The 17,702-nt window shown below is 29.4% G+C and overlaps 1 protein-coding gene across 1 annotated transcript in view; it reads right to left on the bottom strand.

Annotated features, from left to right (window-relative positions):
- Positions 1 to 9,073: 9,073 nt before the first annotated feature.
- The window catches only part of LOC107446140 (2',3'-cyclic-nucleotide 3'-phosphodiesterase-like), a 25,681-nt gene continuing 17,052 nt past the window's right edge, over positions 9,074 to 17,702 (bottom strand). The window contains exons 3-6 of the mRNA XM_016060708.3: positions 16,653 to 16,806; positions 15,368 to 15,572; positions 12,182 to 12,282; positions 9,074 to 9,686 (exon numbers count right to left, since the gene is read on the bottom strand). Of these exons, the coding sequence (XP_015916194.1) occupies positions 9,177 to 9,686; positions 12,182 to 12,282; positions 15,368 to 15,572; positions 16,653 to 16,806 (970 nt within the window). The 3' untranslated portion in view covers positions 9,074 to 9,176. The remainder of the gene's footprint in view (positions 9,687 to 12,181; positions 12,283 to 15,367; positions 15,573 to 16,652; positions 16,807 to 17,702) is intronic.

The following is a 17,702-nucleotide window of genomic DNA, read 5'->3' as shown; positions in this document are numbered from 1 at the left end:
AAAAAATATCCGCAAGGCAGGTTTGTATATTTGGGGCTGATGATTATGAAATCTAACACAAAACTGTGAGATCGGGGGCTCTATTCCAGCTGATGGCAGTTTTTAATTATTATTTCTTAATACTGAAAAATGTTTTTCGTATTTTTTTAAGTATGCATGTTAATAACTAGTAATTTAACAATTATTTAAAGAACTGGAAGGCTCCGCTACCTGTTCATTTTGCTCACTAACCCTCGTGGTTGCTTCTGCATTCATTGCAGGTTTAGAGGAAAAACGGTTTATTTCCCTTTTTTTCTACAAAAATTACGATTGAATTACCATTTACATTTTGAAGGTGATTAAATTTAAGTAAATCAATAAAATTGGTACCAATCAATAAAATTGGAAAATTGGTACCTGCCGCAGAGTTATTACTCAATAAAGTTGGACTCAAGGGATAGAGCATTCTCCTCCGAATGAGGTGCACCGAGTTCGAATCCCAGTGATGGCTGAGTGATATGAATTCCACACCCGGCTTTTACCGACCACAGTGCTGACGTGAAATATCCTCAGTGGTAAGCGGATCATTTCTTAGAGTTCCCTTGGTATCAGACTAACCGTAGGAGGATTTCGTGGTTTTCCTCTCCATGTAACTCAAATGCGGGCTATCAAAACGTCCTCCACGAATGCAAAAATTTCTTCCACTACTTGATCCTGGAGTTCTCTTGTCTGCTGGATTAGGTTCAAAATTACAAGGCTACGGAATTAAACATTAGTAGTAGTAAGCTCGAATTTTTGGAATTTTTTCTAGTTGTGCATAAATTTTTTATTGTTCGAGTAGAATATTTAATTGAGAACACTGCAGAATCTTATGATGGATGTGCATATATTGTTTATCTATTCAGATATCACTTTTATATTTTTTCTTTGTTAATATTTGAATCATGATAATTTTTTTATCAGAACAAATATGTCTATGTCATATTAATTATTTTTCGTATATTAAAAATTATTGCTTATTTTCAAAATTATCTTAGCCCCCCTGTCGGGGCATTGCTGACCCCCTGTCGGGCTAAGTCTAACGCCACTCTTGGCTGCGAGAATTTCTCAGAACGTGCTTAGCCACGCTGAATAAGCACTCCACGGGAGGACTAGAAGAAGGTATTGCAGTATTATATTTCACATATAATTTTTTTACGATTGGATATCGATTCAAAATTGATATGCTTTCCGTTTCGACATTTGAGCTCATGTATGCCATAAATTCTTCTGTCGCTGGTGATTGGCATGATGTTTTCAGCTTTTACAAAGCTTACCGAGTTTTAGAAAAAAGTAACGATTTCATTCGACATTTCCGTTACAAATACTTGTACTTTTTCCCTAAAAAAGTATCGAAAGTACAAGTAAAAGTACTAAATTTAAAAAGTAGCGAAGTACAAGTAAAAGTACGTACTTTTTACTTGTACCGGCGATACAAGTAACGAAAGTAAAAGTATTGCCATATATGTGTTTGACAAACAGTATTTTCATAGGTTTATCATGTTATTATAGGATTGCACCGTTTTCGCCGTGCTTTCGAAAACCTACAAAGCACTCATCAGAGTCGAAAATTGTAAATCGTTGAAAACGATCAAACACATTTGTAAATATGTTAATAAGGAAGCGATTTGGCAGTTTTGGATTGGAAAATGCTACTTCTACCATCGATGAAATCAATCAACTTCAACTGGAACACTACATTAGTAATAACGAGGCAGTCTGCCGCATTTTATCATTTCCAATTAATGAATGACATCCAACAGTTCTTCATTTGGCAGTACACCTTGAAAGTGGAAAGTGAGTTTACTTTATAGCGGAAAATGCCAATTCTAGAATCACCACCACAAACAGTGTTAACCGCATTTTTCTCATAATACAGGGATGACGCATTTGCAAAGACGCTTCTTTACTGTGAGGTGCCAACATACTACACATGATGAAGTGTATCGGCGAAACACTTTCAACGTCGAAAGCAAGATGAAGGAAGTTGAAGGAAGGACATCCCAATTTATATTCAACTGATGCATTAGGACGTCTCTACACCATCCACCCAAACAATGCAGAATGCTTTTACTTACGATTACTATTAGTCAACATGCGTGGACCGACATCGTTTCAAGAATTAAGAACAGTAAACAATGAAGTATGTTCCACTTTATCGCGAAGATTGCCAAAGATTATATCTTCTTGAAAACGACTCACATTGGGACGCTTCAATGGCTGATGCATCTAATACTGCTCGACCACAGCAAATACGCACGTTATTTTCAATAATATTAACTATGTGCTTTCTATTCAAGAAGAAATACAAAGACAACATGAAGACATTGGCGATCGCAACTCTCGAATACGCCATCAGGGGGAGAGACCAGTTTCATACTCTTGGCTTTCCGTACGGAAAGCCAAGAGTATGAAACTGGTCTAAAGTTCTAAAGAAAGCATCGCGTGATGCTTTTCTTTAGAACTATGTTTAATGTAGTTTTCAGTTCCATATAGTTTTCCAACTAAAAAGACTTTAATCTATATGAAAATCAAGAGAGAAACTAACGTACCATTGGTAAAGAGTTCTGCTCTACGCCACCTGCAGCCCATTTCGATCGCCAATACTAACTACATCGCTTACGTGCATCAAAACAAAATTCGCGATCGCAACACTCGAATACGCCATCTGGGGAGAGACCGGTTTCATGCCTTTAGCCCTTCTCCCTTCCCTCTCCTCCTCTTTTCAGTTATATAGGAATGTACTACGATATTTTCACTTTTCTTAATATTTTTCCTTTTTACTTAATAAAAATATTTTCTAAAACTTCCGTGATACTTTTCTTTAGAACTATGTTCAATGTAGTTTTCAGTTCCATATAGTTTTTCAAGTTAAAAGATTTTAATCTATATGAAAATCAAGAGAGAAACTAACCTTCCTCTATGACTTTCCACACGCTAATGGGGAAAGCATGTGAAGTGTTGCCATAGGAAAAGAGTTCTGCTCTACGCCATCTGCAGCCCATTTCGATCGCCAATCCTCGCATTCAATTCTCTCAAGACGAATATAATGTGGCTTTGATTTCAATCGAGGACATATGTTTAACAACCTTCAATAAAACACTGTATCGACTAGGAATTTCTGCGTTAATTCGATGTGCTAACAATCTTTTCAATCGTAATTTTCTACGACAAACACATTTTGATATCGACAAAATTTGTCAATCAAATCTTTCAAAATTGGTTATCGAACACAGCATAGCATACGACAAAATTATGACAGCTGTTATAAATCGAAAAAAACAATCCACCGCTAAGACCAACAATAAGATCACAAAATGAAGCTGCAATGGCCTTGGCATCCTCCGGAATTGCGGCAACTCTTTTAAATGGTGAATCTTTACCGTAACAGAAGTAAACAGCTAGTAGCGATTAGAATAAATGAAAACAAAACAAGTTGCGACACAACATGGCTAGAACTTATTTTTATTTTATATTCCAAATGTAAATTGTCGGTAAAACTGTGCTGAGCACAGTTTATTAATTCAGTTTCAAAGCAATTTTAAACTCTCGCTTAATTCACAATGAATGTTGAGACAGCTCTACTAAACGCTATTGAAGAAAAATCTGAAGGCCGTCTAATCGAAATATTACAAACTACTGATGTTGATTTGTTTAATTCAAAAGCTTTAGGCTTTAAATTGCTTCTTTCTGCTGTTAGTACTGAAGGAAATGAAAGAATAATTGAGATTCTTCTTACTTGTGGTGCTTTACCTTATTATAAAGTTCTAGAAACAGCAATTCAGTTTTACGATAAACATATCATTGATAAACTTTTTGAGCATGTAGAAGATGTTAATGTTACAAGCTACTTCAAATACAATCTGCTACATGAAGTAGCTTGGGCTAGAGGAGATAAAGCTGAAGTTTGCGAAGTTCTTATTAAATATGGAGTAGAAGTAAATCAAGAGTCCCTGCATTGTCGCCGAACACCATTGTACCATGCCATTGAAAGGAAAAATTTAAATGTGTTGAACACTTTATTGAAATATGGTGCTGAACCTTGCCGAAAATTTGATGGTGCTTTGGGTGTTTGCACACCGTTACAATTTGTGTTTACTTTGCCAGCAGCTTCAGTTGAAAATGTTGTCAAGTATGCTGCGTTGCAAATCGATCATTCTGACGATAAAAAGATGTACGATTTTTTTTCTTACTTTCGGAGAGAAAAAAGTAAAAATGATCAAAGTAAACAGTATTTTTCTTATGCAATGAAATGTGTTGCAGAAGCCAGAGCCTTAAAAACATTTGTAATTGATGATTTAGGTTCAACTTTGCATGATTTAGCTTTGGCTCTTGGTGATGAGCAAAAAGCACTTGTTGAAAATAACGACGTTATTGACCGGGCATTTAATCACTTGGTCACGCAACCTTTTGTCATATATTCCGAAATCATTGTACATAAATTCCATCCGATTGTTGTTCTCAGAAAGATACTGGAAAATTCGGGTCGTAAATGGAGTGTGACTGTTCAGAATAAAAAAATATACTTCGATGCTTTCTGCATCGAAAAAATTTGTGAATTCCTACCCAAAGATGATATGGTAAATATGTTCCTTGCTTTTACAGCTTTCCCTGAGAAATATAAAGGGAAAGGTAAAAGTAAAAGAAAATGGATGTATTAATATTTAAGTTTATTAATGTTATTTATTTTTGTAGTAAATTCACACTAATTAATATGTCCATTATGCACAATCTATTTTTCTGAAACAAAGAAAATATTTATTAATATAGTTAGATGTAATTTTATAACCAACAAAACAATTTTTGCTAAATATTTTAACTAAATTAATTAACAATATTTTTGCTGATGTTGATTTGTCCAACATAGTGTGTGAAATAATTTCAATAATATTAAAATAGAAAAAACAGCAGTGCTTGTAGCATGTTAATAAGTGGGTAAAAAATAAAGTGGATAAATTTTACCAGAGCTCATTCTAGGCAGGGTAAACAGGGTGCAGCACCCTGCTGCCCTTTTAATCAAAAGAATCCACCCTGTTACCCCTGAATTAAATTAGCGCACTGATGTAATAGACTCCATATCCTTTCTGCCCTTTCTTTCCTTAACCGTTAACCTTTCTTTATTTTTTCCCCAAACTCTACAATGGATTTCTTAAACTGTTGTTATTTTTAACTCTTTTTATTTAGTTTATCATTGGTTTATATACACAGATTTATATGGGAAAGGAAAAATAGCCATCAAACCCCCTTGTTACAAGTATCTTTGAAAGTTTGCAGTTATTTCCACAATCATTAAATCATAATTATTATTAATCATATTAATTATTAAATCATAACTACAGAAACTCAAAAACATACATTTATTATTTTATTAATCTATTTATGCATTTTAAATAAATTAACAAGCTAATTAGCTCATTAACTCGATATATATGTTAATTTATTAATAAAAATTAGTATTAATATGATTGCGTTGCTACCTTTTGCAAAGTAAAAAGAAAAAAATTCTTTTACTAATTGACAATGTTATTTAATAGAACGTGCAAAGCCCATAGAAAGAAATTATTGCCTTTTTAGAATAATAATGCCCTTTTTTTAAACTTTTGCACCCTGCCCTTTTTTCTGCCTAGAATGAGCTCTGATTTTACTACAGTAAAATTTATCCACATTATTATTAAATTCATTGTTATAAACGTTAAAAGTTTGATATATGAGTATGTATTATTAAAGAAATCTAAAAATTTAAACCTTTTTCTTTTCATTGCAACATCCTGAAACATTATTTAATTTATTGCATTTGTTATTTGTTTCAAATTTGATTTTTTAGTCATAATTTAATTCCTTTCCATGATACCACAATACTCCTATAATATAAAGGTAACATAAAATGAATGTTTTTTTTACCTATGGCTTCAAAAATGAAATATTATTAAAAGACACGGATGTTAAAAATATATTCTATTACATATTGTTGCAAAAAGGTCTTGAAAAGATTCTCAAATGCCAAAAGCAACCTAACAATTTTGAAGAGATATCATAAGTCTAGTTGTCTTTTGATTTATTATTTTTAATTGTATTGTACATGTAATTATGTTTAATTTGTGTTAAGTTTTTATATTTTAAAGTGCGGTACTTTTCAGTTTGCCGGGCACAAAGAAACTAAGCTATATATTATTCCTAATTTTGAAAAAAAAAATTAGATTTTTCTTTCTTTGATTACCTGGGTGCAAAGAAATGCAACTATTTTTTATTTAATTTAAAAAAAAAAAATTGTGATTGTCTAAAATTTTTGGCAACTTTTCTCTTTCACCAAACTATTAAAAAAAATACCTTATACTAAATTTCTGTTAATTCTAAGTTCTGCCTCCAATTTTGAAAAATTAAATTAACCTAATAGTGATATTAGCAGTTTATCATACATTATTAAAAGAAATTAAATTATTATTTGAACTTAAATTACAAATTTTATTACCACTTTGCAATTCTTTAGTCTTTCATCATAAACATGTATTAAACTAAGCTTTGTTGAAGAATTAAAAAAAAGAAAAATCTGGTTCAGTTGAACTTCAATAGCATAAAATTGCATTTTCTATGTGTGTGTGTATTTTATTAATAAAACTAAATTTAAACTATTTTTTTCTTTTGTTCTGAGTGTAATTTTGGTTGTAAATTTTATTTGTGCAATTTTTAAATATTTTACTATACATTTAAAAATTTGTATCTGTTTAAAGTTTGTTACTTGTTTTTATGTTTAAATGGTAATCATATTCAATATCAATAAATATGATTAACTATTCTTTTTAAATTGATATTTTGAAATAATTGTTTGTCATTTATGTAAAAGCTTATTTATGTGAAAAAGTTATTATATTTTAATATAACACCTTTAAGTTTCTCTCTATCTCTTTTTTATCTGCTCAAGAGTGCATATTTTTATTTTGTTATTTTTTTTCTATTGTATTTTTAGCAATCTTGTTTTTGGAACAGGCTTACAGAAACTGACATAAATCAACACATTTTGTAGCCTTATGCTGTGTCCATTTAAGGATTGGTCCCACCCTTTAATTGAGTGTTAAATTTTTAGTCACATTCAATTTTTCAAATTTATAACGTGCGTCTTTTCTATTCTTATCAGCAATCTATTTAGTAGGTGAATTGTGATCAATATGGTTATGAAATTTTTAGTTTAAATTTTTATTTTAGTAGATTTGGGAAAATGTGTGTTTTTGTTTGTTTAACTGGGCATTTTTAATATGCGATAAGCATTATTATCAGTAATTATTATTTGGAAATAAATTTTTAGATAAATAATTATTAATTAATGTATTTTTGTATTAAAAAAATTAATTTTAAAATATTGGTTAGAAGTAGTCTTAAATATAGCATTAAAAGCATTATTTTGCAAAGAATTTAATAATTCACTTATTGTGTGCTTAAAGTAAGTAGGGATTCTACTGCTTTGAAGTAAGCTAGAGTGCCTTCTTGTTTTAGTTTTTGTTCTTTCGTTTCCCCCTCCCCATCTGACCTAGTATATAGGAAGCGACACTGTTTATTCACTTTTTATAAAGTTTTGTTATGTTAGGCGTAACATTGCTTATTTGCCTTCTGTTTCCTGTGCCATTAAATTTTTGCCTCAATGGCCCTAGGGATGAACATACCAAAAAAAAAAAAATTTTGTAAGCATATTCAGAGAGGCGAACAATAACCTGATTGGAGAGTTTTACACCGGTTCAATATATTCTACTGATCATGTTCTCATTCACATTTCTAAATTTACATATGATGCTGTTTTTTTTTTTCAGTTATAATACTCCGTAATTAAGATGCTTTTAATACTTAGTGTCTTAATTTTTCTAGAAGTTGTTGAAAGTGTTTAATATGCATATTGTTTCTAAAAAAATATTCCTAATTATCCTTAAATTATTAGGTTATATTTTTTGCAACAGTTAAGTTAAAATAATTCTAATGTTTTAGGCTATAGGAATATGTTAAAATGTTTCTAACCCTGTTGATAAGGCTACTGGGGTTTGATTTTTTTTCTATATTTATGCACTATCAGTTTCCAACATGAAGTCTACGGTGTTAAACAGAGAGTGAATTATATAGTTAGCAATTATAAGTCTATGATGCTGTATAAGAGGTGTTAACTAATGACTGCCATCAGTATATTTACTAAAAACTTTTGAAAATAAGGTTTAAAAAGTCTACACGTTGGTTGTGAATTAATATTTAAGGTAGATAAGATCAAAAATGCTGTTAAATCATTAGTGAGAAAGTGAGATTAAAAAACTGAAAACCATTTTAATTGCCTGATGAAGCTTAGAAATGTTTCTAATAATTGAAGCGGAGTCAATGTTAAAAGGGGGCTGCATGTCATTTTTACGAAAATAAGTTTTTTGTGGGTTTTGAAATAATAATCACCGATTATCAAACACCAAATAATTTTCTAGAGAGTCTAAGGAAAAGAATCCAACAATTTGAAAGCAATTAAAACAATCTTCCCACAGTTGATGTATGTATATATATATATATATATATATATATTGTGGTTTCTCTCGAAAGTGCAGATGTGTTATATACCCCTTTTACCCCATTAACTTTTTACTCCCTACTTTCTTCAGCAATCAAAGAGGTTATAATATTTTCAATCCATCAATGATAGTTTGTTTACGATTTTTTTCCATCACTTAAATATTAATCTAATTTTATATACTTTTACTTCATTGATGAGGATTCAAACATATTAAGTGTGGTGGTTGTGGGTCAATTTTAATATCAATCAGATTTTAATATCTTCAGTCATACTTCTCTCAATAGTGGTTTGTTAGTGTTTTTTTTTTCCATCACTTAAATATTAAGAGGCTTCTTATGTATGAACTTTAACTTCATTATTGACAAGGATTCAAACCTATATATTACGTGTAGTCATATGGTACACCATGTATAAGTGTATTTAACACATAATAGTTAAAATAACTTCACTTGTAGCTACATTGACAGAAAATGAATCACCCCGCTATTTATCTCAACAAAATTCACTCAGACAAAAACACCCTTAATTAAAAATCTTTTATTTATATATTTATGAATAATGAGAGAGTTAATGTATACAAATGCATTTTTGTACAGGACTGATTATTTTTCTTGACCACCACATAATTCTAATTGGGGTAGAATCCAGTAAATATTGCATTCATCAATATTTTTTGGGGAGCCTTGATTAACAAAGCATCTCCCCTTAGTTTGCAGAATTTTGTGGTTCCATCATCTATGTAGACGTCTTGGTGTATGATGCCATTTGTGTCAGTAATAAACTGCAAAGACTTTTTAAAATCTTTCCTTAGTTTTTGAAGATTAAAAACGTTGAAATTTCTCTGAGCTATGTGCATAAAACTACTCATGGCAATATTGATTTCCTCTCCTTCCAGCCAATTATTTTCTACGATTATTCCTGGTTTATATTTTTCTTTGTTGCAAAATTCCACTGTTTTTCCATGTTGTGATGCGTTGCCAGGTATTTGGTCCAATGATTCATCGTCGTCTTCATTTAGATCATATAGAATGAGAGATTTCATATTTCTGTTTAGATGAACTATTCCAATGATATCAGATGTGGTCACTAAGTATCCAACAATTGTGATGATAAAACATTTCCCATATGAGAGTTGGATCTATCAAAGTAAAAAAAAAAAAAGGAAGTTTAAGGATATAGCTTATAAACTGTGCCAGTTATTTATTTTTATATCTCAACAATGACTAAAACAACGATGTAAATATAATTTTCCTATTCGGACATCCAATAATGGTCACATGCAGGGGTGCCGGGATGGGAGGTCGCTGTGACCTCCAACAGTTCAATGCCTTACCCATTATCCAATCTCGGGTTATTGATTAGAATAATTAAGTTATTAAATCAGTTATATATAGATGGAAAAAATTAACATATTGTGAAAACATTAGCATTAAAATATTTTCTAATGGAAGTTAATAAGTTACATACTTATTAATGATTCGGTTAAATTGAAAATTTCATTCGGCTAGATGGTAATTTATCCCCACCCAAAAATATAAGTTTGCGATGCCTCTGGTCATATGAATGTATGATTTTGTTTGAATTTTTATTACATAGAGGTAGTATTTTTTCTTTTGTTTCATTGAACAGTTTTAAATGATCATATTTAGGGCCAGGATAGCCTGGTTGGTAAGGCACTGGGCTCATGTGCATGAGGTCGTGAGTTCAATCTCTGCCAGCCGAAGATTCCCCGTGTAGTAAGTGGCGATTGATGCACGTTAAATCTGTCGAGTCACAGAGTCCTCCATGTTCCATAACAAACCCTACCTCTGGGGTTACTGATCCAAAAGTTTCCTTGTCTTCTGGATTAATTCAAAATTACAAGCAGGGTTTGTTGATTTAAATCAATTGATTTTATATACATATATTGATTTGAAAAGTCAAAAAAACAGTGTTTTAAAATATTGTTACTTTTATTATTTTCTTTTCTTAGTTTTAAAATTTATTTTAAGTGAAGTGCTGCATCAATTAATTTTAGTTAACGAAATTACTTTCTTTCTTGATGTGTGATAAATTCCAACACATTTGAAATTACATTTTTAAAAATCTTTTGATGCTTGAAATTGAAAATACAGATTAAAGTAAACATTCAATGCTGTCTTAATATAGACTCGCTTAGATGTAGAAAATAATTAATAAACATAAATTTTTTTCACAAAAAAATAAATAAAAATAATGTTAATTAGAATTCTACCTTTTGATTGAAAAAGCATGGAATTAAAATCTACATTATATTTTATTAGTGGAAAGTGTATATTTCTAAAGCTTGAGGTTATATTAAGAAGAAATTACCCTAATATGCCCAAAATAGAAGGAAAAAAAATGCTGATAAATTCAGATATTTTTTTCCTGATATAGTGTTATTCTTCCCCTCTTTCAAACTCTATTTAAAGCAGTAGGGATATTAACTGGTAACAGGGTGCATGTTTACAGTATCTTTGTCAGATTTTCTGTAAAGAAATTTTGTGAAAAAAAATTCCAGTGGGTACATAGATTTTTTTAAAAATTTTTTAGCCTAACTTATCTATTTTAATATGGGATTAAAAATGAATATTTTACTATAAAAATCTATAGATTAAATATTTATTTATTTTTTGATGAATGACTACATTTATAAACACACTCTGTTACATTTATTTTGTCTTTTTAAAAATCAAGAGAAAAAAAAAAGAGATCACAATTTTAAATTAAAATTATGGTTTGCTAATTGAAACTTTGTTTTAATAATTAAAGTATTCATTAAATTCTCTATTTCATCTAGTCTTTAAATTTTAATCATGCATTCATTTCAAAATGGTTGCTATGTATTTTAATGAAAAATTGTTTTAGGTAGTTAGATCTTCTAAAATATTGTTATAATATTGTTTTAATATTAATTTAATTTTGATTAAACATTTGTAAAGTTTTTTTTAATTATAAATCAAAGTTCTTACAGTGTATTTGAATAAAAATCAAAAAAATCTGATTTAAATTAAAAAAATCCGATTTAAATCAAAAAAATCTGACTTTTTTGATTTTTAAGAAAAAAAATCACAAACCCTGATTACAAGGCTACAGGAGTTGGAAATTAGTAATCGTAAACATAAAAGTGAGTCTACTGTTCCACGGCGGTTATAAAATAAAATAAAAATGACCATGTTTAAATAATAAATTAATGCAAGGTAGAGAAGAAAAAAAATCGCATTTTAATCTTGTAAAACCTTCTTAATTTAAGATTAGGACTAGTTTCTCGTTAAATATGAGCAAAAATTAAAGTTTATTGAAACTAATGCTATTTTTATTTATAGTTAACAGCTTTTTGAACAAAAATATTTTAAAGGACTACCCCAAGTAGTAATAAAATAATTATTACTGCTTGGTAATAGTAATAAATGCGGTGCAATCTTTTTAATGCTTAAAAATAGAATAGCTAAAATTAAATTAAAAAAAAGTTTTAGGATCTTAGCAGTGTTTGTTTTATGTATTAAAATGTCTGATATTTTTTTAGAGAAAAATGTAAACAAACCCATTTAATTTTATGGGGGGGAAATTTTGAAAAAAAATTAATACATTCGATTCCAAATTCTCATAACAATAAGTAACAGAACTACTTACTAAATCTGACATATAATATTTTTTCATAGCAGCCTGATCTTTCGTATAACCAGCCAGGCAGCCGAGCATTTGCCTCGGGTGGAAATAATTTGTGATATCATCTGTTTAAATAAAAAGAAAAGAGTGTATAATAAAATTTAATCGAGCTTTTTAAAATGCGATATGTAAGGTGTTCCGTAATCACCTCTCTTAATAAACATTTTTTGTTTTCTTGCCAAAGAAGTCCGGATATTGCAGGTCGTTACTAGGGAAAAACAATCATAAATGTGATCCAAAATCTAATGTATCATTTTTAAGCCCCCGCCATCTTGGTTAAATTTTTAATTTGTGTTTTCTTGATATCTTTTGTACTTGATAAAATTTTGATGATATAGTATTATTAGGCAGCACAATATCTTTCAAAAAACGTAGAAAATTAAGGTGTCGTATTAATAGATTAGGAGAAAAAGAAATATCGGTTGATAATTTTTCGAACTTCCATGAATTATCCCTTAAAACTTTAAAAGCAATAAAATGATGCGATTTGCGTTTTTGAGTAAGTAATTTATAACTACACGTTTCTCAGATTTTAGATTTTTTTAAAATCTAATCTTATTGCAGTTTAAATTGATGAACAACGCGATTTAGATTACGCTAAAAATTTCCTTTAACGTTATTATAAAAATAAAGATACTTACAAAAATCTGAAAACTAATAACTGTTTACTATTTAAATATCACTAAAAAAATTGATGATTGCAGAATTATATTTGCATAATTTTGTGAGAAACATTTATAGACAATCTAAAATACCACTCACTTTATATCTCAAATTCTGGTTGAGTGGCGACCTTATATTTTACGTGTGTTGAAAGTTAGTACCAAATAGAATAAGCATCCATTTTCATTAACTTACGAATTTGACTCTTAACATTGTTCATTTTCAAGTATTATTCGAAATTATAAGAACGTTAAAAATGTAGCTCTTCAGAAATGTTACTGGTTTCAAGCTTCAACTATAAAACCTCATTTTTATCCAATCAGCTCGTTTTTTTTTTCTTCGAAAAAACAGTCATCGGAGTTTACTGATTGAAATTTGTAGTTCAAAATGGTTCAAGCTCATTTGTGGTTTCAAAAATTAGTAGCCTAAATTAAATTATTTTACTTTTTATTGTTCGCATGTTTCATAGTTTTCTATCAGCTCATTTTTTTTTAACTAACTTATTAAACTTTTTTAGTGTATCTCATTTATGTGGTTGTGACAACTTTAAAAGAAGGGGGGGGGATAAAAAATAAAATTGAGCTTAAAAAACTTACGAAGATTATGGATTTTAGTTATTTCCAAAAACATTACCCTTAAAATATTTCTGACGAGACATTTTTTTTTTTTAAATTTTGCAACATTATTTAAAACATATTGAGCTGAAAACAAATAACTGCTCATGATCATCATCAAAAAAAGTCTTACTACTTCAGCACAAATTGTAATTTAAACTAGGAAAAAATAATAACTGCTGAGGAAGGTCAGAGATAAAATATCAAAGCCTGTTTGATTGGACACAGAGAGGAGTTGAATGACGATAGCTAAAAAACACATTTAATGTTTGTTTTTTTCCTTCAATCTTCTTCACTTCTAATTCAACTTATATTGGTATCATTTTTTACATCAATTTTGACAAGGAATTTAAAGGGTGACCATTACGGAACACTCTATATACTTTTGAAACAGCAATTCATTACGATTTGCGAACTATTTATACTACTTTATGGAACTATTTACTCTACTTTTCGAACTATTTATACTCTTTACAGAACTATTGAATTCACATGTAATTTGCAGCATTAGTGAGGGACAGTTCACAACTCGTTTAGAAGGTAGGAAAAGTGTAAAAAGAAGTAGGACGTCTCTCTCTCGCATTTTGATAAAAATAAAAATGCGAGAGAGAGACGTCCTACTTCTTTTTACACATTTTTTTTTCATCAAAATCGGTGCACATCGAATAATTCTTTTTGTTAAGATTCCGAATGCCTTTAAAAATTATAGCTAAATAAAATTTGAAATATCTATAAAATTCGTTTGTTTCAAAATTGTTAGCAAATGTTTTTGTAATATAGTGTGACATGTGGCAAGAAGAGGGTTAGAAGAATATAGTGAAATGTGACAAAGGAAGAAAAAAAATGTTAAAAAAAAAAAATTCTTTTTTTTACTTTTGTTTTCTTGCAGCTTTGTTTCATACTTTAGGATAATTTACTGATTTATTTTATAGCTAAGGATTAAAATTATTATGCTTTTATCGTTTATCTATTTTTGCTTGTCTGTTGATATAAAGTATTATTTTTCAGTTGTTTCTGCGATTTATTTTAATTTATTAAATATGAGGATTAATTGTAATAAAATATGGATTGTTTATTATGTTTGTTAGTTTTTTTTTAAGATGGTTTGAAATGGAATTTGTGTTAAAAATGCATTTTCTTTTTAAAATTATTTTCTTTTTAAATCTGTATTGCTCAATTAAGCTTCATTGGTGCTCTCTTTCCCATAATTAAATTTTTAACGATTGCTGATGTATTGGGCTTTAGTTGTTTATTGTGTTTTTATTTTGAAAAAAGGTTCTTACTTTAATTAAATACTATGTAATTTCAATTAAATACAGATTATTTATAAATTTTTATTAGTTTTTTTCCACAACTTCTTACTTATCGATTTTTTTTCTTTCTAATTTTTATTGCTTAATTTAGTCTAGAAAATTCCCTTAGTTTTTATTTTCCCTTTCAGCCACGTTAATAATTCTGACAATTTATTATTTCTAATCAAATTGGCATTATTTAAATCACTTGATTTTCCTTTAAAAAAAATTTATACTTGCGAGTTATGCTTTTATTTTTTTATCATTTACATTTTTATTATATATTAATTTTGTTAAAATTTTTTTTTAAAAAAATATTGGAATTTTTCGTAAATCTACCTGGTAAAGTCGGGGGCAAATTTCTTCTTTTTGAATATGATTCCTGAGAAAAAAAGTGAGAGAACGGCACTTGAGATTCATTTAAATTGAAATTTGCTAACATTTCATCCCGTTCAAAAATTTATTAATTCAGGTGAATGTCGGTTTACATGAGTTTTTCTTGTTGGCAACCAAACAATTTTCGTAAATATGATTTCTTTTCTTCAATAAAAAGATACTCATTAAAATTTTTAAGAGCATACCTGAAGGTAAATGTTTTAGAACAGTATCACAATGAGACAGTGTTTCTAAAATCTGCAACGTAATGCATCGAAGACATTCCGAGTCTTCGGGTGAAATAAACCATCCTGTGTACATCGGCGGAACATCTTCCCAATGTCTCAAAGCATTATTTAGGTATTTATTACCTAAAACGCCATTGCGTTGCTTTTCTGCTTTTTCAAGAGCCTAAATTCAATTATATATAAAAGAAAAATATATATATAAATTATATTCTAATACTTACTAAAAATCACAATACTAAAACAATAAAAGACCTTAGGGTAAAATAATGATAAACGATATACCTTCATCTTAAGGTGACTTTTTTTTACATCAAACTGTTCATCAGTATTGTTATAAGATAGATAGTTTAGTTAAAGATAGTTTTTTTTTATATGTGCAAGATAACAGCACATTATTTTTGCTTATTTATTGAAAATTTTGCTTAGATGCGTATTGTAGTGTATTTTCTTATTTTTATTTATTCATTTACTGTTATTGATTTATTACTATTTTTTTTTTAACCAAAAGCGCTTTCCTGAAGAATTTTAAAAGGTTATAGTCACAGCCCTTCAAATATTCATCTCCCTGATGATGAGTTACATGCAAAATGTTTAAAAATATGCTAACTATACATAAGGAATTACATTACACTGTTAAAAAAAAGGCTGGTAGGCGCAAAAAGTGCTCATTTTAATTTCAATTTACAAATACGCTTCGAGTTTCTTTCTGTGTTTCAAGAATAACAAAGGTTTTGTAGAGAGTGGTTATTATGTACAAGAAGTGATAGGCGAAACGCGAGTATTCTTAGATGTATCTTTCTTTTGAAAAAATTTGCCTCAACTTTTGTTCATCAACGAGCACGCTTCCAAAAGTTAAGTGTTTAGATTTGGAACAATTATCGAAAATATTTAAGTTTTGGATGTAAGCTCAGTTAAGAGTTAACTTTGTTATGCCATAAAATTAAAGGAGCGAGCAAAAAAAAAAGTTATGGGGCAAAATTAGTAAATGGTGCTACAGGCATTTTTTGCAGTGGCCAAGAAATAATGAATTAAAAATTTTTAAATGTTTTTTAAAAAAAATCTATTGATATTGAAATGTGAATGAGTAAGCCCTATAAACGGGTGTGGCATAAGTCGAATTCTTGGCCATAGATGGCGCCACTGGAAAACAAGTACATGCCTTAATGGCCTACGACAACAACAACTTCGTTCTTTCAATGAAAAATTAATTTTTTGCAAACGCAATCAAAATGTTTTCACTTACCTCAATAGTGATGTCAAACTTGTATGTAGTTATAGCCATAATTACTGTGAAGTCGTACTTGGCAGCTAAATTTAGGTATGATTTTAATTCATATCTTTTTATGTGAGAATTTTGTAGAATTATTAACTCATTCTTCAAACACGCCACTTCAACTCTGTGGGGAGAAAAATTATTTTTTAAACCTTAATGTGAATTCATGAATAACAATAAAAAGTAATACTTTAGGAGAAGAAGGAGTACACTTTCAGCTTTAGTTTTACTAGACGAAATTCGTTTTGAAGCGGCAGGTCATAGCGTCGCCTTTGTAATGTCTATTTATTTTTTTTTTTTCAAATAAAATTGGAATCCTTTCAACTTCCCTCAGAAACATAAAACAAAGGTGCAAAAAATCACTGTAAATTGTTGTGAATTAAGTGCATTAGCACGATCTCATTGGTATTTATTCTTGAGTAGGAAAATAGAATTAATAAATTGCTAAAAAGTATATTAAATAAATAAGGTATTGTTAAGACTATTTAGACAATAAAGTACTATTATTAGCGTCCAAAACTCACTCAATGAGACACTGAAAAAAAAATTTCCCTCTCCCTTTCTCTTATTTTGTATGAAATTTTTTTTTTAATGGATTAATTACACTGGGGAACTAATTTTTTTTTTCCTGTTGCATGAGATTTTTTTACTGATCTTGTATGGATGGGTGGTCTAATGTAAAGAATAACAAGCGTCCCTAAACCGGAAGAAATTTAGAAAATTTCCGGTGTATCCCTCCGCTTATATTATGACTACGAGGCGATGTGTGAACAAGCCTAATATTCTATGCAGTTTTGTTATTGTAATTTGGGTTCAAATCTAAACATAATTGTACCATTCATAAGAGCTTTCAGAAATGTATTGATTCTCAGAGGTCGTAAGGCCAAAAAAATTTTTGGAAAGTTAATATCTCATTGTGAATAATTCTTAAGGTTTGCCATGTTTTGTATTTTATCCCTTATTTGGCTACATTTGAATAAAATGTCGCCAAAAATATCTTTTTAAGTTAGCCTAATTAGA

Source organism: Parasteatoda tepidariorum, chromosome 10 (assembly GCF_043381705.1).
Source record: "Parasteatoda tepidariorum isolate YZ-2023 chromosome 10, CAS_Ptep_4.0, whole genome shotgun sequence".
Classification (NCBI taxonomy): domain Eukaryota; kingdom Metazoa; phylum Arthropoda; class Arachnida; order Araneae; family Theridiidae; genus Parasteatoda; species Parasteatoda tepidariorum.
This window is presented reverse-complemented; position numbering and strand designations above follow the sequence as displayed.